The sequence below is a fragment of the Canis lupus genome, chromosome 38 (genome assembly GCF_011100685.1).
Source record: "Canis lupus familiaris isolate Mischka breed German Shepherd chromosome 38, alternate assembly UU_Cfam_GSD_1.0, whole genome shotgun sequence".
NCBI classification, from domain to species: Eukaryota; Metazoa; Chordata; class Mammalia; order Carnivora; family Canidae; genus Canis; species Canis lupus.
In genome coordinates, this window is record NC_049259.1 from 22,684,080 (window position 1) to 22,705,473 (window position 21,394).

At 59.3% G+C, this 21,394-nt stretch overlaps 1 protein-coding gene across 1 annotated transcript; it reads right to left on the reverse strand.

Moving 5' to 3' along the window:
* Positions 1 to 11,407: 11,407 nt before the first annotated feature.
* On the reverse strand, positions 11,408 to 12,136 carry NHLH1 (nescient helix-loop-helix 1). Its single transcript, XM_038585928.1, has one exon. The coding sequence runs from the start codon at positions 11,831 to 11,833 to the stop codon at positions 11,435 to 11,437; it is 399 nt and encodes a 132-aa protein (XP_038441856.1). The 5' UTR covers positions 11,834 to 12,136; the 3' UTR covers positions 11,408 to 11,434.
* Between the last annotated feature and the right edge of the window lie 9,258 nt (positions 12,137 to 21,394).

The window sequence follows — 21,394 nt, forward strand, 5'->3', positions numbered from 1 at the left end:
TCATGAATAAATTTTAAAAAATCTTTTTAAAAAAGTGTCTGAAAAAAAATAAATAAAAAGAATTTAAAAAGTGTCTGTAATCTGGTTCTACTTCTCGGAATATGTCACAAAAATAACCCTACAAAGGATACATAAAATGATATATTCAAGGAAACTCATTGCTGCAAAAAACTGGGAAACAACCTTGGATAATACACACACGGTAGGTAGAACATGCACAAGGTATATGTAGATTTAAAAAAGTACTCGTTCACCATATATTGTTTTTTTAAAAAATATATATTTTATTTATTTATTCATGAAAGAAACAGAGAGAGAGGCAGAGACACAGGCAGAGGGAGAAGCAGGCTCCATTCCATGCAGGGAGCCTGATGACCATATATTGTTTTTATTAAACAATTAATAATTAATTTTTATTAATTCCATCTCAAAAAAAATTTAAAAAAATAAATTCCATCTCATACATAAAAGTGGAGTAGAAGTTTGTGTGTGTGTGTGTGTGTGTATGTGTGTGTGTGTATGTTTTTCAAAGAGTTTTTAAAATTTTAAGACAGTTCAAATTGAGGAAGGGACAGGTGAGGCTAGGTGGGGAGAGACAGGTAGGGGGCCACTGCCTAGGGTCACACAGGGGACTCTGTAACCAGGCTCAAGGAATCCCAGAGGTAGAGAAATAGACATGATATTTACAGGAACACCTCTGTTTGTTCTCATGATAGTTACAAATCCACCTAAATATAGACATGATACTCACAACCCCCCCCCCCCATGATAGCAACAAGAAATTTATCAAGTTCCCTGGTCAGTTTCTTATAAAAGCCAGAACATAAAAGCCCTCAGTGACAAACCCTCCTGCGCCCCTCTGGTTTTAGAGAGCTCTTTTCTTTCCTTTCTGTTCTCACCTTCATTTAATAAACTTTCACTCTGCTTCACCCTTTTAGCCCCAAGCTCATTCTTGAGCTCCGTCAGACCAGAACCCTGAAACCCTGCAGCAAGATCTGCGCGCTAGGTTCCTTTGAGCTCCTTCACTGCCGGAGCAAGGGGACCAGGGACTGCTCTGGTTTCCCTGCCTTCTCTCTGTCCATGATGACCGAGGTATAAAGGGATCTGCTTCCCTGAACTTTAAGCTTCACATTATCCTGATTTTTCTTGATCTTGACAGATTTGGCATCCTAAGGCTGGCGCTGAACAGAGAGTCCTTGATTTCTTCCAATTTTGCAAGGCATGGCTACGAGGGGCACAGGGGAGGGCACAGCAAGCAGCAAGAAATGAGGACAAAAAGCCTTAGTAGAGGTTTTTTCGATATTTCAGTCTTTTTATTGAAGTATGATTGCTGCACAATGTTACATTAGTTTCAGGTGTGCAATATAGTGATCCAAGTCTGGACCTACTGTGCGCACTGCAAGTATAGCCACCCTGTCCCCTTACAGCCCTGTTACAATAGCAGTGACTATGATCCGTATGCTGTGCCTTTCATCCCATGACTTAGTCATACCATAGCAATAGCAGAATAGTGTTTTATTTCTCAAAGATTTTTATTTATTTAACAGAGAGAGCACGCACACAAACAGGGTGACCAGCAGGCAGAGGGAGAGGGAGAAGCAGGCTCCCCACAGAGCAGAGAGCCCTAGGCAGGGCTCCATCCCAGGATCCCGGGATCATGACCTGAGCCAAAGGCAGACGCTTCATCGACTGAGCCACCCAGGCTTCCCCAGGATAGTATTTTAAAGCACAATATTTAGTCAGAAGAAAAAAGAAAAGTAAAAGGAACAGAATAAGATAGTATTCCACAGGATTGTCCTGAAATCCAAAACACACAAAATAATGTACTGATCAGAGATACACATATGGGGTGTGTGTGGGTTGATCTAGGGTGAAAAAAAGATGACAATAAATGAATATATGCCTAAGGCAGCGGTGGCAAGGAACATGGGAACAGGGAGGGGAAAAGAGAAGATAGTAAAAAGGGAGGTGTGGATGGATTATTTAGTGTGCCTAAAGAACTGAGGGGTTGGGATCCCTGGGTGGCGCAGCGGTTTAGCGCATGCCTTTGGCCCAGGGCGCGATCCTGGAGACCCGGGATCGAATCCCACATCGGGCTCCCGGTGCATGGAACCTGCTTCTCCCTCTGCCTGTGTCTCTGCCTCTCTCTCTCTCTCTGTATGACTATCATAAAAAAAAAAAAAAAAAAAAAAAAAGAACTGAGGGGTTTAATTCATTATACCAGCTAAACAAAAGAACAAAAGCATTGTTTTACTTAAAACACATTGTATTTTTTAAAGAAAAAATGTAGAATAAAAGGAAGAAGATGAATTAAACCTTTTTTTTTTTTCGAGAGACCAAGGATATGAACAAGGTGATTCACAGAAGAAATACAAGCATCTTAGAAGCATTTAAAACTATTATCAATCTCAAAGAAAACCTTAGTTAAATATTCAATATTCCCTATTGCCCATCAAATTGGAACAAATTTAGGACATCTGGGTGGCTCAGTGGTTGAGCATCTGCCTTAGGCTCAGGGCGTGATCCTGGGATCAAGTCCCACATCAGGCCCCCCTGCAGGGAGCCTGCTTCTCTCTCTGCCTGTGTCTCTGTCTCTCTCTGTGTCTCTTATGAATAAATAAAATCTTTAAAAAAATTGGAACAAATTTAAAAGAATGATAATATTCATTGCTATGAAGGATGTGAAAAAATGTAGATTCTCATGTGTGGTTGGAAGTACTGTACTTTTTGGAGGGAAGTTTGGAAGTATCTACCAAAATTTTAAAGGTCTATTCTCTTTAATCCAGCAGTTCCACTTCTAAGAATCTACCTTCCTAAAATTCTCCCATAAGTATACAACTATATATGCATAGAACAGTGCGGTACACTGCAGCATTATTTAGAACAAAAGACTGGAATTAACCTAAATGTCCAGCAGCAGGAGGATGGTTATATGAATTATAATACATATGTCCCATGGAGAAGTTTAAAAAGTGAAGTTAGTCTATATGTACAGATACAAAAAAGATGTTTATAACGAATTGTTTTTAAAAAAGTAAGTTAGCAGTACATATTAAGTTTAATTCTAATGGTAGGGCAGCCCTGGTGGCACAGCGGTTTAGCGCCGCCAGCAGCCTAGGGTGTGATCCTGGGGACCCTGGATCGAGTCTCACATAAGGCTCTCTGCATGGAGCCTGCTTCTCCCTGTGCCTGTGTCTCTGCCTCTCTCTCTCTCTCTGTGTGTTTCTATGAATAAATAAATAATCTTAAAAAAATTCTAATGGTAAATGTACAATATAATTTTAAATGCATGCATCTGTACATTTATATGTATCTGCAAAATGTAAAGTCTTAAAGGATACAGACCAAACGGTTAATAATGAATTTACTTTTGCAGAGGGATGTTCAATTCATACCTACACAATTGGTATGGAGGGGTCAAATATATATATATATATATATATATATATATATACCAAATATACTGGTAAAAAATATATTTTTAAAAAAATTTATATATTTTATATAAAAATTATATATTTAAATATATATATATATATATATATATATATATATATTTAAGTAAGCTCCATGCCCAGCATGAAGCCCAAAGCAGGGCTTGAACTCCTGACACTGAGATTAAGACCTGAGTTGAGATCAACAGTTGGATGACTGGGGTTCCCTGGGTGGCTCAGCGGTTTAGAGTCTGCCTTCGGCCTAGAGCGTGATCCTGGAGTCCCAGGATCGAGTCCCGTGTCGGGCTCCCCGCGTGGAGCCTGCTTCTCCCTCTGCCTGTGTCTCTGCCTCTCTCTCTCTGTGTCTCTCATGAATAAATTTAAAAAAAAAAAAAAGAGTTGGATGACTGAGCCACCCAGGCACCCTTTAACTCTACATAATTTAGTATTATTTGAAATTGTTAGGATAGGCCATATCTTACTTTGGTACTTTTTGAAACATTTTTTTAGAAAGAGAAATCCAGATCACACTGTCTCTGTCCCTCTCAAAATAAATAAATAACAAATAAATAAAATAAATTCTATGGTTTCTAGTAAAGTTGAAAAGATAAGGCAAAAGGATCCCTGGGTGGCTCAGCAGTTTAACACCTGCCTTTGGCCCAGGGTGTGATCCTGGAGTCCTGGGATCAAGTCCCACATCGGGCTCCCTGCATGGAGCCTGCTTCTCCCTCTGGCTGTGTCTCTGCCTCTTTCTCTGTCTCTCATGAATAAATAAATAAAGTCTTTAAAAAAAAAAAGATAAGGCAAAGCTTCTGGAGAAATAGCTTATAAGAACCCCATCTGAAATGTCAAAAGGACTGGAATATATGAACAAATACATATTCTCAAGGTAAAATGGTAACAGGTGGTGGCTCAGCTGGTAGACTGTGTGACTCCTGATCTTAGGGTTGTGAGTTCCAGCCCCATGTCAGACGTAGAGAAGATTACTGAAAAATAAAATCTTTTCTAAAAATTAAAAAAAAAATTAAAAATGGCAACAGGGGGACATTGGGACAACTCAGCAAATTGAGGAGCAAAGTAATGAAAGTGATGATTATCCCAATATAACTACCATTTATTGAACATTGTTATGCACTAGCATTGGGTAAGGGCTCTACATGCTATGTCTGATGAGGAAACCGTTGCTCAGAGATTTCAAGGAGTTCAACCCCAGGTCACACTAAAACCCACATGGGAGTTGATAGATGATTTCAGTGCAATTCAAGGTGGGGAGGGCAGTCTTAAGAGACGCTGAGAGGCTCAGGAGGTGCTGAGCATGGGGCAGTTGGAAGGCACACCAAGTCATGGTATCCCTCTGCATCCCCGTGGAGTACCTCAGCAGGTAAGGTAGGAGGAGGAGTCACGTGAGCAGAGGCCGGGAAGTGGGGAACCATACAGAGTGTGCCAGAGAGCTTCGGACTCCTAGAGCCTTAGAGCACAAAGTGGGAAGCTGGATGGTGGTGTTGGGGGGGGGCAGACAGACCAGCAGGAGACGCTCCCCAAAGGGACTCCGTGCCACGTTGAAGAATTCGGATTTTACTTGAGAAATAATGGGGAGCCATTAAAAGAATGCGGGTATAGAACCGTTGTGATGAGATCTGCAGTTTGGGCGGGTCACTGCGACGGAGGGTCTGGAGGGCAGATGTCAGGGAGGAAGCCAAGGGGCGAGGAGACCAGCGCAGGAGAGCAAGGGTAGACGGGTGGACACAGAGAAAGATCTGGGAGTCGGGTTTAGAAGATGGGTCGATGTTGGTGATGGGTCGGAGATGGCAGTAGAGGGACACAAGTGTGCAGCCTGGGCGCCTGAATGTGGAGGGTGTCACTGATCTGTGTGAGGAACACCCCGGGAGAAGTGGGGTTGAGGGACGAGAGGAGAGGAAGGCCCCTTTGGGGTATAGGCGTCGCAGATTTCTGGGAGGCGTCCTAGGAAACAGGTCCAGCGGTTTGGCAAAAACCCAGAGAGCCAGCTTCCTCCCAGACCCGCCCCATGACGGCATCCCAGGCCTTTGTCCCGCGCGCCTTGGACTGTCCCCGCCACGGCCACCGCAGCCCCACAATTCCCCACCAGCCTCTCCTCCTCTGTGGTCCGTTTTGGAGGGGAGCACTTCGTCCACAGACACGCAGGGATCCCTGTACCCCACTCTGCTCAACGCGCCCCCCACTCTGCTCCACAAGCCTCGTCCACGGCCTCGGTCCTCTCTTCTCTACTCCCTCTGCCACCGCTTCAGTCCACGCTCCCGTCTCGCCTGCTGACCTTGCCGTGACCTTGCCGTGACCTTGCCGTGACCTCCTAACACTGCTCCCGCGGGTCTCGGCTCAGCCCATCCCTCTGGGCAGCTAGTCTCACGGTGATGGTGGTGACCGTGACGCGGGGTAGCTTCTCTGGGCAACAGTCTCAGGCTGGGGCAGGAGAGGCCTGTCAGGTGCGCTCTCGGGAACACCTGGAGCACCTGTCCGCTGTAAGAGAGGCTGCAGCGAGCAGAGGGGGAGGCTGCGATGCGATGCCCTGGCCGGCACGCTGGGGGCCTGCAGCCGAGCCAGCCCTTGGCCGTCCAGGGACTCTGACCCCCCCCAACAGTCCTTGCACGCGACTGCTCCAGGGAGGGAGCACGGCCTCACACGGCAGCTGCCTTCCTCCCAGCCTCTCCTGAGGAGGCACAAGCAGGGAGTCGCGCTCCTGCAGCTGGGGAAGCGGGTGCCCCTGTCCAGAGAAGGAGGAGACTGGGGGGGGCGGGGACTCGGCAGCACAGCCCCGGGGCACAGAATCTCTGCAAACACCTTCGGGACCGCCAACCCCTCCCGTCTCCAGAGCCCAACCCGGATGGGACCTGACCCCTCCCTCACCAGCACCTCCTCCGGTGGGTGGCTCCTTCCTCTCCGCTGGATGGTAGCACAGGATGGTGGCGGGTGTCCTTGTGCGCCCCCCACGGCGCCGCCTGGTGGTTCAGATCCTAGAGTGGGTCGCGCTGGCCGGTCACTAAGCGGATGGTGCACTGAATGACATGGGACTGGCTGACGGAGGAGACAGACACGGGTCACAGGAGGCAAAGGTAGGCGCGCCACATGAGTAGGGATGGAGGGGAGGGAGGTGGCTCTGGGTTCAGGGCCCTCCCCGCCGCCCCCTGCACTTGGGCATGAAGCCGAGGCCCAGCTTAGGGGGCCCCGAGAACCCCACGGAGAGCCAGAGCAAGGCTCTGAGCTGTGGGCAGGTGGGCAGGTGCCGGCCAATCACTGTCACCCGTGGAGAGCCGCGTGGGGCGAGGGGAGGAAAGGAAAGCGCGGCCAGCTTGTCCCGCACCTGGAAGGCACCCTCACTCCTCCGTGACCCGACACAGGAGCAAGTGCACCTGTGCCCCAGGGCAGTGCGCAGAAGCAGCGAGCGCCCCACAGCCAGGACATGCACACGGACACGCACACGGACACGCACCAAGTGACACGGACACAGCCAGGAAGAAATCCCCCCGGGGAACCGGTACAGCATTAACACATTTAAACGAGACCCCCATGACCCCCAGGCCCTCTCCTCCCTCCAGTCCCCATGCACCTTCCAGAAACTCTTGACAAGAACATCCCTCCAACTGCGGCTCCCGCCACAGCCCCCCCCACCCCTCCACCCCCCCACCCCCCTACCCCCACCCTTTGTCCTCACCTGGGGGGCCCCGGTTTGGGACACTGGGCCCACAGGCAGGCGGGACGGCTCCGCTGGCCTCCAGCAGGGGGCGGTGTCCAACAGGCGATCGTTAGAGAGCCGGGAACCGGGCGTCGGGCTGGCCACAGGGCGGACAAGCCGGGTCCCCACCCCGCGAACGGTGACCCCATCCCCCCGCGGGCACCTAGCCCACTTCCTGGCTCAGCTCTCCAGGCTCACCTTCCAGGAGACCCAGCTTCGGGACCCCCTCCGCCACCCCCAGCCTCTTGTCCCCTCCCGCTCTGTCTTGGTGTCCAAGGTTGTCGGGACGCTGAGCTTTTGGTTGGACTCCTGAACGTGGGGAACCCACACCCGGGCTTGATTCCAGGGCGCCCCCTCTTGGGGGGGATGCTGTACCCTCACGGGCGCCAGGGCGGACCCGTGGCTCTGGCTGGATGTCAGGCCCCTTCACCGCCTTGGCCTGGCACCCTGTGCAGTGCACAACTGTCCAACAGTACAGGTCGCCCGTGCTACTTGCTGCCCCCTGCTGTGCCGCTTAGAGGATCTCATTTCATCCTCTAACACCCCTGGGAGGCAGGGCTTTCTATGCCCCCCACTTTACAGGTGAGGAACCTGGACCCGGGGAGGGCGTGCGGTCGGCCTGTTACGGCACAAAGAGTGAGGTGAACCTGGAGTCTGGATGCAGGTCCCGTGGTGCGGGCTGTGGCCTTGCTGTCCCCTCCATCACGACGCGCTGTTGCTGCCTCCGCGCCGCCTCCCTCCTCCCGGCTCCCTCCCAGACCAGCCTCCGACGTGGCCGCCCCTTACCTCCCTCCTCCCGGGCACAGGCTGCGCCCAGACCCACGAGCTCCGGAAAGGACGCGAGGAGGGAGCGAGCGGCAGAAAGAGGAAGGGGGGAGGCCCAGCCAGGACGACAGGGGACCCGGGCGGGAGGGAGGTGGGCGAGAGGGAGGAGCCCCCGTGCCCAGCCTGGGAAGGGGCACAGGCAGGGCGTCCATTGTGTGGCACAAAGGGCCCATATGCCCGGTAGCCTACGCAGCGTGCGGGGGTGTGCGCGCGAGTGTGAGTGCGTGTGGACGGGGAGGGGTGGCCGAGAGCCCCCTCACGCTCAGGCCCCTGGGCCTGCTGGGGGCTCCGCAACTGGGGGGCCTTGCTGAGCGAGGGCAGAGGCCGGGGTCCGTGGCTAGGAGGCAGCCCGACGGCTGGCGGGGGCTGGCAGGGCCCGACGAGGGCAGCCTGGGGGGACGGTCCGGGTCCCCCCTCCACCGGCCCACCTGCTGGGACGCCTGGCCCTCCCACAGTCCCTCCTTCCCCCCTCCCTGCGTGGTAGCCCCGGGCTCCCCCGTCGGTCGGTCCTTCCGTCTCCCAGGCAGCCCCTGCCCCCAGCTTCTCGGTCGGTCCCGCGGAGCAGAGCGCAGCCGAGGCCAATTGATTATCTGAAGAAATTTGGAGCTGCCGGAACAGCTGCAGCCGCCCCTCCCCGCCCCGCCCCTCCCCGCCCCAGGCCCCGAGGGAGCCCCCAGCACAGGGCCCGGGAGCCCGGCTGCCTTCCAGCGGGCCGAGCCACAAGGGGGGCAGGGGGCCGCGGGCCAGCAGAGGAGGCCCGGCCGCCCGCAGCGAGGGTCCGCTTACCTGCCTCCACAACAGAGGGGCCGGATTCAGTGACCCCCCAGGGCCCGCGTGCCCTGCCACCCGCCGCCCTGTGTCCTCATCCCCGGGCTCAGCACCTCCTCCAGCCCAACGGGCAAGGGCAGGGGTGCGCGGGGTGGTCCTGCCCCCCTGCTCCCGTCACACCCCCGCCGCCCGCGAGCCCCACCACCAGGCCACCAGGAACGTCCGCCTGCCTCGGTCCGTCGCTGCTCCAGCCGGTCCTGGTTCCTGGCCCCACGGCACTTCCGCCGCCCGATGGCCGCACCGGTCGAGAGGTTGTTCCTAGAGTTAAAATCCACTTCCCGCAACGTCCTCCCGCCCGGTGTGGTTGGCCCCCCAGGGCGGCCCGGGCTGTTCCCCACCCGCGGCTGCAGGTGAGGGCCTCCTGCCCCTACCGGGAGGACGCTGAATCCTCCGGGGAGCTGTCCTCCTGCACGGTTGTCTCCAGACCTTTTGCCATCTTGGCCACCAAACGGAATACTCGCTCGTTTATCCACGTTCTTGTTAGACTGTGAGGCCCACGGACTCTCACCCGGCGGCCTGGGTCACTCCAGAGAAGCAGGGCGTTGCAGGGCCCCACAGGAGGAACCGAGGTTTGAACTTGACCTCTGTCCCTGCCTGACTGTGTGACCTTGGACGAGGCCCACCTCCTCTCTGGGCACCCACCCAGCTCACAGACAACGTGGAGGAGAGGCTTCGTTCGTGTCATGGCTTTTCCCAGCAGCATGGACTTACAGACACATGTTTTACTTGGGTTCCACTGGGAACTCGAGCTCTTTCTCAGGCCCATAGAGAGCAGAGCAGAAGCGCAATATCAGAAGGGCCAGAAAGTGGCACCCCGGGCATACCAAGATGGAGGGACATGGGCCTGGGGGGTGGGGTGGGACTGGGACCAGTGTGTTACACCCTTCCCTGCAACCTCTTTACTCTGTGGCCCCTCCTACTCTCTCCCCGTTTACCCACCACGCTGAGCTCTCAGGGCCCCATCAAACAGCCTTCAAAGCCGAGGACCCTCCATGCCTAGGCTAGCTTCCCAACCCAATCGAATGATCCACAGCCATACCTGGTGCTAGAACGAGGTCACTTTAATTTTTTTTTTTGTATGAAATTGGAAATGCAACGGGAGGGGGTCACACACAGGACACAGGACACAGAGCCTGGAGGCCCACTGTTGGGGGTATGAGGAAGAAGTGAGAGGTCATGGGAGAGGGCCAGAGAGAGAAAAAGGCAGGCAGGACGGGGTGGAACTGTCTGGGGGGGAGGGAGCTACGGAAGGGCCCAGGAGCCCTGGAGCTGGGGCAGGGGCACCATCCCAGAGGACTGGGTGTCCGGACATGTGGATCTGAGGAAGAGGTGTGGGTGTGGTGAGCAGAGAGGATCTCCCCACACACACTCCTGGAGTTGCAGAAGGAGTAAGAAAGAGGAAGGAGAACCAGGGAGGAAGCAAGAGAGGCCCAGCTAGGGCTGCCAGGAGCTCCCTCACTCTACCCCAAAGTGCACAACTCGGCAATAAATAGTAATATTTATAAATAAATAAGTAAATAAATAGACAAATAAATAAATAAATACGTAAATAAATAATATCCTTGTAGAGCACAGAGTCTGGTGTGAGGGAGGAGGGAGCGTGGGAAGGGCAGTGGGCTCACTTCTTCTATGCCGGGCCTCGGCCCTTCATTCCACTGCTGACCCTGGGCTGCCGTGAGCAGACGGGCAAAGCCACATTGGGGGGATACAGAGAGCCTGGGGGTGGGGAGCGGGATGGGGGGTGTCTTCCTTTGCTGAAGGCGAGCTGAAGGAAGGGAAAAAGTATATATCAAATGAACTGGCCCTAGGTCCCAGGGAGCCGAGCATCCCCCCTGCAGCTGAGGGAGGAAGCCCTGTGGGTTTTGCGCTTGTTCCCAGGGGGCTGGGAGGAGGAAGCAGCTGTGAGGTCTGGCTCCCCCACTGCCCGGGCCCTCTGCTGAGCTCGGGGCCAGCATCCATCCTCCAGGACCTAGGGTTTCCTTTCTGTGGCTGCACACAGGGAGGGAGAAAATTGGGAGGCTGGGCGGAGGGGGCAGGGAGCTCAGAGAGGACAAGGCACTCAGTACCAAGTAAGATCCGAGGTCTGCATGTGCTGAGCCTCCGAGAGAGAAAACTCCCCGTCACTCGCGGCCACTAAGCCTCCCCTGGCAGTTGTTGCTCCGGAGAGCCCTGCGTGGCCTTGCCTGTCCCCCTGGCCAGCAGCGTGGGGCCCAGAGGTCTGAGAAGCAGCCCCCTTCCTGGGCCCAGGCCCCCTCCCTCCCTCCCAGGGGCAGGAGAGGGAGGGAAGGGATGGGACACAGAGACAGGGTCCTGGGTGGGAGAGGGGGCAGCCCTGGAGAGAGCCGGGGAGGGGGGGTGCTTAGGAGGCCCTGCAAGGACTGGACCCTGGCAAACACTTGTGACCAGCGGGGGGGTGGGGTGGGGGGGTGGGGGTGGGTGGCGGGGTGGGGGGGCCCACTGCAGATGGTGGGAGGTACCGAGCATCGCCTTGGGGGTGGGGACAGGACCGAGGTGAGCCCAGGTCGTGCTCCACCAGCCCCAGCCCCAGCCCAGGGCGCCCTGCCTGCACCCCGGGGGCCTGGGGGACTGGGTGCGCACGCCGGGTGCAGGGGCCCGTGGAGGCGGGAGGCAGGCCCGGTCAGACGTCCAGCACGTGGTTCAGGTAGGAGATGTAGCAGATGGCCAGGCGCAGGATCTCGATCTTGGACAGCTTCTTGTCGGGGGGCAGCGTGGGCAGCAGCTTGCGCAGCTCGGCGAAGGCCAGGTTGAAGGCTTCCACACGGATGCGCTCCCGCGTGGCGTGTGCTGTGCGGTACTTGGCTGTGGCCCGGCGCCGGCGCCGCCGCTCCTCGCGGCTCAGGTGCTGCAGGTCTTTGCGGGCCGCCTCCCCCGGCTCCAGCCCCCGGGCCTGGCCAGCCGGACCCCCAGGCCCAGCCCCGTCGGGGCCCGCCCCGCCCCCGCAGTCGCTGAAGCCCGACTCGGTCTCGGAGTGGGTGGGAGGCAGGTCCAGCTCCACCGCGTCTGAGTTGAGCATCATGATGGAAGGCCCCTGCCCAGGAAGATCGGGGTCCCCTCCCCACCCCTCCCGCTGGGAGCCTGCGAGCCGCTTGTGGGAGGGGCAGGAAGGGCCTGAGGGACTGGGGTCGGCCACTGAGCTGAGGAGGTCAGAGCCACTTCAAGGTCCCATGGTCAGGTGTCCAGTCCGGAGCCTGGAGGAGAGAAGGGGGGATTGATTGGGGCGGAGGGAGGAAGAAGGGGCAGCTCGGCAGATGGGGGAGCAGAGGAGGGTGCTGTAAGAGTGGGGGAACAGCAGAAAGGCGCCGAGGGGACAGGCCGGTGGACAGGCGCAAAGGGGTAGGAAGGAGGAAAGATGGTAAGAAGGGGAGAGAATCCTAGAAGGGAGCAACAGGAAAGGAGGAGGGGTGAGGAGGGGCGGGGCAGGGTAAAACCCAGCAGGAGGATTAAAGTCCCCAGGCTGGGCAGCTCCTAGAAGGAAACACCGGGAAGCGTCCTGACATCGGACTTGGCAGTCAGTGATTTCTTGGCTAGGACGCCCAAAGGAAGGCAACAAAGCAAAAGTGGACAAATGGGATTCTGTCGAACTTGAAAAGTTTTCCAAGTCAAGGGACACAAGCAGGGGAGTGAAAAGGCAAGAGCTGCGGGAGAAAACACGTGCAAATCATGCATCTGATAAGGGGTGAGTATCTGGAATATTATAAAGAACTCTGGGGCAGCCCGGGTGGCTCAGTGGTTTAGCGCTGACTTCGGCCCAGGGCGTGATCCTGGAGACGCAGGATCGAGTCCCACGTCGGGCTCCCTGCATGGAGCCTGCTTCTCCCTCTGCCTCTCTCTGTCTCTCATCTCTCATGAATAAATAAATAAAATCTTAAAAAAAAAGAACTCCGACAGCAACAAAACATCAGACCACTCGATTAAAAAATGGGCAGAGGACTTGAATGGACATTTCTCCAAAGATGATACACAGATGGCCAGCAGGCATGAGAAGATGCCCAACATCCTCATCACCAGAGAAAAGCAAATCAAAACCACAAAGAGGGGGTCCTGGGTGGCTCAGTCGATGAAGCTTCTGCCTTTGGCTCAGGTCATGATCCTGGGGTCCTGGGATCAAGCCCCGCATCAGGCTCCCCGCTCCAGGCCGCTGGGCTCCGTAGGGAGCCTGCTTGTCCCTCTCCCTCTGCTGCTCCCCCTGCTTATTCTCCCTCTCTCTCTCTCTCTCTCTCTCTCCAATAAATAAATCTTTTTAAAACAAAACAAACAAAAACCCACCATGAGCTAAAATGTCACCCCCATGAGGACAGCTGCCATCAAAACAAAAACAAGACAAGATAATAGGTGTTGGTGAGGACGTGGAGAAACCGAGTCCCTTGTGCTGTGTTGGTGGGACTGTGAAATGGTGCAGCCACTATGGAAAACCTAATGGAGGCTTCCCCCAAAAGTTAAAAATAGAACTACCAGATGATCTAGCAATCCCACTTCTGGATAGTAGCCAAAAAAAAAAAAAAAAAAAAAAGGAGGAAATCTGCACTTCCATGTCACTGTAGTGCTACTCAGAATAACGAAGGTACGGAAACAACCCAGCTGGGTTATCTTCGTCCATCCACAGCTGGCCACATAGAGATGTGGAGACATTCAGTGGAATATTATTCAGCCTTAAAAAGGAAGGAGATCTGATCACATGCTGCAGCATAGACGCAACTTGAGGACATTGTACTAAAAGAGAGGAGCCTGTCACGAAGAGACCAACACCGTATGATGCCACGGATCTGAGGTGTCTAAGCAGTCAGCCTTACAGAAACAGAAAGCAGAATGGTGGTTCCCAGGGCCTGAGGGGAGTGGGGGGAAAGGGGAAGTGTTCAAAGGGTGTAGAGTTTCAGATTTGGAAAATGAAAAAGTTCTGGGGAATCTCTTTCATCACCGTGCGAGGATACTTAACACTACTGAACTCTGCACTTCAAATGGTACATTTTATGTTCCATGTTTTGTTTTGCTTTTTTAACCATCATACAAATATTTTATGATAATAAAAAGAAAGAAAAAATAACTGAGCAAAACTGGGGTCACAGCTCAGGAGAGGTTGGCCGTGCCCCTACACCTGCCCCAGTTGTGATGGGAGAGCTGTGGCCTTGCCTCCCCTCCCTCCCAGGGCCCCTCTCCAGCCTCGCGGCCTCTGGGGGGGGGAGGGGATACGCACGCAGATTGCCCATTGTAGGGTGGACTGGGACATATGGAGCTCGGCACAGCTGCCCCGGCGCCATCTCTGCCGGCCCCCACCCCCAGCATGACCGCCGCGACACCTGATCCGACCGCCCTGTCCACTAGAGTCAAGGGATGGTATCTCTTCTGACCACGATGCCCTGCTCAGGGTCAGCCGGCCTCTCCCTCGGTCCTCAACACCCTCAGCCCTGGGCTGCCACTCCCTGGTGCTCTTGGGGACTCCACAAAGGCGATGAGGGGAAGGAATCCTGGAGTCCTCCCACAGCCCAGCATCAGTTCAGATGTGGCCTGCAGCGGGGGGTGGGGGGGTGGGGGGGGGGTGGGGATGTGCCAGCTTCTAGGAGACTTGGCTAAGGTCTGCTTGTCCCTGGGGCCAGAGGAGGTTAGGGTGAGGCAGCAGGCAAGGGGCTGGGAAAGGCTTTGCTTGGGAGAAGTGTTGAGCGGGGAGAGTGGGCCACTCGCGTGAGCCCAGGAAGCAGGAGCGCTGAGCTGCCGTCCCTTCCCCTGCAGCCTGGTTCTCCTGCCTGCTGGACTCCTCCCCGGGGTCCCCACCCCCTCAGGGGAGACAGGCTCAGTTGTAGCTGACAGGTTACTAAGTGCGGGAGGGTGGTGGGTGCGGGGGCATCCTCGTCTGACACGCACACGCACACGCACAACCATCACACAAAACAGAAGGTGGTCAGCGCTGAAATTCAGGACACGCTGCGCATTCCCAGCTCCAAGGGAACAAGAGGGATGACAGCAGCGTGACAAGCCCCGGGGCAGTACCTTCCAGTACGTGGTCACTGTCCCGACTGCCCATCCTGCGGGCCTCAAGCGCGGCTATCACAGCGCGGTCCTGCCCCTGCCCTGGGCCAGGCGGTCCTTCCCCTCTGATGGCCCTGCCCTGCCCTCCCCGCCACACCCTAGTGTGACCCCCGTCCCACCTCCACCTGGCCCCGCTGTTCCCCCCAGCTCCAGTCCCGGCAGCAGCTTCTGTTTACCCGTTCAGTCCTCACCCCACAGCCACTTCTGGTCCCAAAGTTCCAGGCTCCAAGGATGGGGAAAGCGGCAATCCCAAGCAGCCGGGGAGGACCTCCAGTCCCACGTCTGCCTGCCGTGCTCCCCGCCCCCGGACTGGGGACAGACGCAGAGAGTCCAAGGGGAGGAATGGGGAAGAGGGCGTGCAGGGACGCAGGGGCGAGGCACTGGGGAGGGCTGGGAGGGGGCTCACCCACCCCTCCCCAGCCCACAGTTCTCCCTTTACCTAGGAAGACCCTGGGAGGGGATCCACGCTGGCAGGACAGGGGGCAGCGCTGACGGCCCCAGGCTCCTCTGGCTGCTCAGAGCTCATCCGTCTGCAAAGTTAGTGACCAGCTTTCTAGAGCTCTCGGGGGCGGCCTCGCGGCGCGGCTGTACAGGCTCCGGGGCAGATGAGAGGGGTACACATGGTGGGGACTGAGGGCCCAGGGGGAGGGGGAGGGCTTGGCCAGGTACGGGGCCAGCGCACTCGAACACACGCACATACACCCGCACGCACTCACAGACACGCATACACACCTGAGCTGGCCCAGCCCTATGTATATATATGGAGATACACACACACACCCCCGGCTCTCCATTGGCTGGCCCGGCCCCCCCGCCATCAATATTAAACAGCCAGGCCGGGCAGCCATTGGCAGGGGGACCTGGGAACACCCCCCACCGCACCTCCGGGGAGCTGGGGGTGGGGGCTGGCCCTGGGGGGGGCAGGGAGTAGGGGAGCGGGGACATCTGTTCTCCATGCATATTTCATAAGCAAGAAATGGAGAGCCGGGGGAAGGGGTGGGGCTGGGGCGAGAGCCAGGGCAGGATCACAGATGAACCCCGTCCTCCCCACCCGAGGCGGCAGGGACACAGCCCCCAGCAGGCCAGAGCTAAGAGCCCAGGGCCCATTCTGAGGCCCAGCGTGACTCTGGCGGCCCCTTCCCCCTCGTCCTTACCCCGGGGGAGGCTTCCCCGAGCCCGGCACAGGGAAAGCTAGAAAAGTGCGCGCGGGCAGCACCCAAACGCCGGAGGGGACCCGAGGGGCCTCGCTGTCGCCCAGCTCTCCGCCTTCGCCGAGCCGGTGCCCGCGGATCCGTGGGCAGGCTGCCCTGGCTCCTGCCGGGGCCCTGCCCCCGTGCCCGTCCCCCGGGGACTCGGTCCCCCACGCCCTCCATCCCAGCCCTGGTCTCCCTCCCACCCCGGTGCCCAGAGGAGCGGGGTCGTCTTCCTGACACAGCCCGCCAGGAGTTTCTCTGGGCGGCCCCCCCCCCCCCCCCCCCCGGGACGAGGGGCTCCTGGGAGGAAAGCAAGGGCCCAGGGAGGAGGAAGGACGGGGACAAGGCGTGGCGGGCGGCAGCGGGGAGGTGCCGGGGCAGCAGACAGCGGCAGGAAAAGCAGCGACAGAACTGTCTGCAAACAGGCATCGATGACGTCCACGCGGGCAGCCCGGCTGCCTGCAGCCCGTGTGTGCGTGTGCACGCGCGTGCGAGCGCGAGGGTGCGTGTGTGCTGCAGGGCGGCAGGAGCTGGGAGCGAGGGAAGCGCAGGGCGGTGCGGGTGGGCTCGGGTGTCTAGCTCTGTCCCCCTCACCCCGGCCCGGCCAGGGGGTGTCTTCCCCAGGCGCCAGTGAGTTTTCAGGGTGGAGGGGCTGGGAGCACTCGCGGGGCAGCGGGCTGCTGCGGGGGCCAGAGCCCCTTGAGCCTCAGCCGTCCTTGTCTGTAAAATGGGGTCAACTGTAGCTGCTTCTTAGGTTGCCGTGGAGATTGAGTCACCGCATAAAGGGCGCCCCCCCTTAGGAGGGGCACAGCCCACCTGCAGGTTGTTGGCGGCATCGCGTCTCCCTGTTGCTGATCCACCCCCTCTGGGCTTTCTGCGGGCGAGGCTTCCCCAAGGGGAGTCCTGCAAATCCTCCCCGGGCTCCCCACCCTCCTCAGCCCCAGGTCTGGGAGGAGCCAGCTCCCACCTGGGCAGGCCCAGACAGGTGCCCAGGCGCCAGCAGATGGGCCGAGCCGGAGGGGAGAGGAGCTTGCCGAGGGGGCCGGGGGCAGGGGATCAGGTGGCGGCTCAGATCTTGCATCATCATTGCCATGGTGCTGATTAAAAACCAATCTCCACCTAATGAGCCCCCAGCAACAGCGACTCTACCTCCCCCGCCCCCTGCCCTCAGCCCCGTCCAAGAAACTGGGAGACGGAGAGACCCAGGAGAGAGGGAGAGAGCGCAGGGTGGGGGGGAGAGGAGGGGAGCGGGCAGGGGTGGGGCGGTGCGAGCACTGTCGGTGGGTGACACGCGCGGGAGGCGGGTGTGCAGGGGGACATGAGAGACACCGGGGAACCGCCGGGGTGCGGGGGGGGGGGGGGGAGACCCGGGGAGTCAGGGATGACCCTGCAGGGTGCTGGGGAGATGCAGACGGGAGGAGGCAGCCACCGAGGTGGTGAGGGAACAAAAAATGCCGAGGACGGGAGACAAGGCCTGGGACCCGAGGGGTGGGGGAAGGGAAGCAGGGGGCTGCTGGGGTGGGGGGCGGAAGGCAGGGAGGACCGGCCGGCGGCTTCCCTCCTAGTGGCTGCTTGGCTCTGATGAGTGAGGCCCGAGAGCCCGTCGCCCCAGCCAGTCCCCAGCTGTCCCCTCTCCAGGGCCGCTGCTGCTGAGGGGCTGGGGCCTGCCCTGGGGCCCGCGCGCGTCACCCAGACCCTGGGCTCCCCCGGCCCCTGTCTTCTCTCAGGGATTCAACTTCTGTTCCTTCCGGGGAGTCGCCAAGAGGGAGGCAGGCCCGAGGTCAACGGGAGCCACGAGCGCGGAGCCCTTGCTGCAAAGAATAATTCTAGGCAACTGGGAGCCGGTGGACCTGGGTCCCCAGCCTGGTGACCTTGGCCAGCTCATTGATCTTGACTGAGGCCATCTAGTCCCCGGCGACATGGGGAGGTGCTGTCGCCCTCACAGGGGACGTGCAGGGCAGCGTGCTCACCCCACCCCGACACCCGGGCGCGACTTGAGGGTGGCCAGACCTGGAGCGGGGGCCTGGGCGGGGGGTGCGCTGCCGCCCTGCGTGTGCGGGCCCTGGGAGTCGCTTCCTCGGGTGGCCCCGCCTGGCCCGGGGCACAGCCTTGGAGGCGAGGCCGGCTGGAGGCTGGAGTGCGGGGAGGGCGCCCCCGGAGGGGGGAGGGCCTGGAGGAGCTGGGAGGCAGTGGCGTTGGCAGGAGAGGGGGTGACATATGTGGGGAGCCCTGGGGACCCGCCCAGGCAGCGGCTGGCGGGGCGAGCAGACGGCGTTAACCCTCGCCGCGCCGCACCGCCTGACCTGCCCCGGCAGTGGCCCCGCTGCGCTGCGCCGCGAGAGCCGGTTCGCGTCCCGGTGGGTCCGGAGCGGCGGGGCCGAGGCTCCCGGCGGGGCTCCCGGGGGCGCCCGGCCCTTCTCACCTCCCCGGGCCCCCGCCCGGCCCGTCCCGCCGGCCTCCCCCGGCTCCCCTCTCTGTGCCTCGGGAAGGTGACAGCGGGTCTCCACTCGGGTGCACCGCGCAATCTGTCACTCTCTCGGCGGCCAGCCCGGCTGGAGGCCCCCCTCTCCCGCGGCCGCCGGCCCGCTCCGCCCGCCGCCGGCCCCCGGCCTCGCTGCCTTTGTCTCCCGAGGCGGCCCCGTCTTTCTTCTCGCCTCCGCGCTCACCTCTCCTCAGCCCCAGCCCAGCTCCAATCTCATTAGGGCCTCCAACCACTGCCCCTCCAGCCTCCCCTCCCCCTCCCCCTCCATCTGTCTTCCCCGCAGCTCTGCTCTTTGTGTCCACCCATCTGTCACCAGCAGCCCCGGGCCCAGTCCCCTCGCAGCCACGCCCGCCGGCCGTCCCCCCCTCGGCTCCCGTCCCCGTCCCCGTGCCGGCTCGGGCCGCCCCACTTCCTGTTTCCCTGAACACTTTATTCTTCGCAGGTGGCCCTGCAGCCCCGTTTCTCCTTCCCTCCCGCCGGCTCTCTAGGTCCCCTCTGGAGGGGTGGGCAGGAGGGGACCCCAGGGTCCCCAGCCCCGCCCCCGCGCGGCCTGCCCGCAGGAGCCCGAGACTTACTCGCCGTTGCATCATCTCTGGGCCTCCTGAGTGGCCCCTGCGCTCCTGCCCACGCGGGGGCCGGGGCTCCGGGCTGCCTGTCTCCACCCGTCTGCACGCGGGACTGTGGGCCCCCTGCCCCTTCTGCATGTGCCTTCAGGTGGGGAGAGGGGTCAGACCTGAGGCGCCTCTGAACCGCAGCCTGCATGGGGCTCGGTCCCAGGATGGGATGCCCAGTCTCAGAGTCACTTTAGCTTCAATCCCACCCCGCCCCCAGACTCCTCTCTGGGTCCCGGGGTTCCAGGACATAGGTGCCCCCCAGGCCTCCCTCTCCCCCGGAAGGAAAACTTCCTAACTACCTTAGAAAGTTCAAGAATTGATCAACCCCCTTTTTTCTTTTTTAAGAGTTTCTTTATTTGAGAGAAAGAGCTTGAGGAGGCAGAGGGAGAAGCAGATTCATGCCGAGCATGGAGCCGACCGACGGACCCACCCACGAGCGACCAGGGGCTGGATCTCACCAGCCTGAGATCATGACCCTAGATCGTGACCTGAGCTGCAACCCAACGTGTTTGCTGCTTAGCAGGCTTAGCCGGCTGAGCCACCCTGGTGCCCCAACAATTGATGAGCCTTTTAATCCTGCCATCCGAGCAAGCGGCAGGGCCCAGGACAGCAGCCACGCAGCCGCGCAGTCCACCTCCCCATAGTGCAGGCGGCATGGAGGGGACGGGAGGCCCAGAGCCAGGATGCCCTGTCTGTGGCCCCACAGAGTGGCCCTGAGCTCCCCGGTGACAGTGGGCCCGGCCCAAGCCGACCTTCTGCACCCTGAGCTCACCTAGAACCTGGTTCCTAGTGCGGGTTGTGCATGGAGCACGTGCTGCCCTGATGTTTGTCTGGTGTGGCCTCCCACCTGCCGTCTAGGCCCTGCATCCCAGGGAAGGCGCCGGATCTCAGGATCTCATCATAGCCGTTTGCGACCCGGGGGCAGCGCCCTTGCCCACAGCCGAGCTCGATCCACATTCGTCACTGCCGTGCCTTGCCAGTGCACTTGAAGTGTTCTAGTCTCGGCTCAGCTCTAATTTGCTGTGACCTTGGGCGAGCCACTCACTCCTCTGGCAAACGGTTCCCTCTGTTTATTAAACGAGTTAGACCGTGCATTTTCAATTTCTGTGGTTCTGTGAAGAAACAGAGTCCTGCTGAATACGGTGGGATGTCGGGCGAGCAGCAGACTCTGGATGAAACGCCTCCTCGCGGGCTGTGCCCTCGGGAGTGGTGACCCAGATGTGGGGACCGCGGGAGTAGGCCCTTCGCTCAGAGAAGCCGGGGGAGAAACATCAGCTGTCAGGGCAGCCTTGGGCGTGGAGACAGGGGCTGCGGGAGGCAGAGACAGCAGCCCTGGGGCGGGGGTCAGCAAGTCAGCCCCCGTGGGTGGGCGGTGGGCGTAGGGAGGGGACACATGTTGCCCGGGTTGTGCCAGGCCCCAAGCGAGGCGGGGCAGGCAGGTGAGGACTCAGCCTGTGGCCCTGACCTGCTGCCAGCCAGTCCCATGGGGTGTCGCCCCGGACAGGAGCTGGACCCAGGTCTCAGAAAAGGGGCCCTCAGGGCGTCAGCCCGGGCTCTGTGCCCCTCTGCAGAGCTCGCCTCCCCAGAAGCCACGGGAAGAGCCCGGCGTATCGCTGGTCTCTGGGGGGCTGTGGGGGGGTGGCAGGGAAGGCAGCAGTGAGCTGGTGGGCACGGCGCCCACCCTGCTCAGCCCCCACGCTGGGACCCCGCCTGCGCTTCCCGAGCTGCCAGCAGGACCAGGACGCGGCACTCAGTGCCCGGCCCGCCGGGACGCCTGTTGGCCGCGGGAGGCGCGGAGGCGGCCGGCACCGGTGGCAGCTGCGCCCTGCCCGCCGCCAGCACGGGCCTGGGCCTGGGGGGGGCGGCAGGCTTCGTGGCCACATCCCGGAGCCCAGACCTGCCCCCCCCCCAGGGGAGCTGGGGGGCCGGAGGGGCCCGAAGGAAAATCCGCCGCTCAGCCTGGGTCAGGAGCAAGCCTCCCCGTCGTTGAGCGGCGACGCGCCCACCCTAGCTGTGCTCCCAGGAGGACCCAGAACAGGCGCCAGGGTCTCTGTCGAGGGGAGTCGCAGCCTCGCTGGCTTGGGCCTGCAGGACGCCCGCTCGCAGCAGCAGGCCCAATGCCTCCGCTCGCCCCTGGCCCCCCTGGCCCGGCCTCACTGCCTGCCGCGCCCCGAAAAGCTTGTCCTTCCCACCAAATGTGGCTGCGCCCTCAAGGCTTTGTGCTTCCACGGCTGAACTCCAAGCCGCCACTCGAATGCCCCCCATGT

Bases quoted from the DNA above. Each gene is read 5' to 3' on its own strand.
- NHLH1 (XM_038585928.1), bottom strand. From the start codon at position 11,833: ATGATGCTCAACTCAGACGCGGTGGAGCTGGACCTGCCTCCCACCCAC.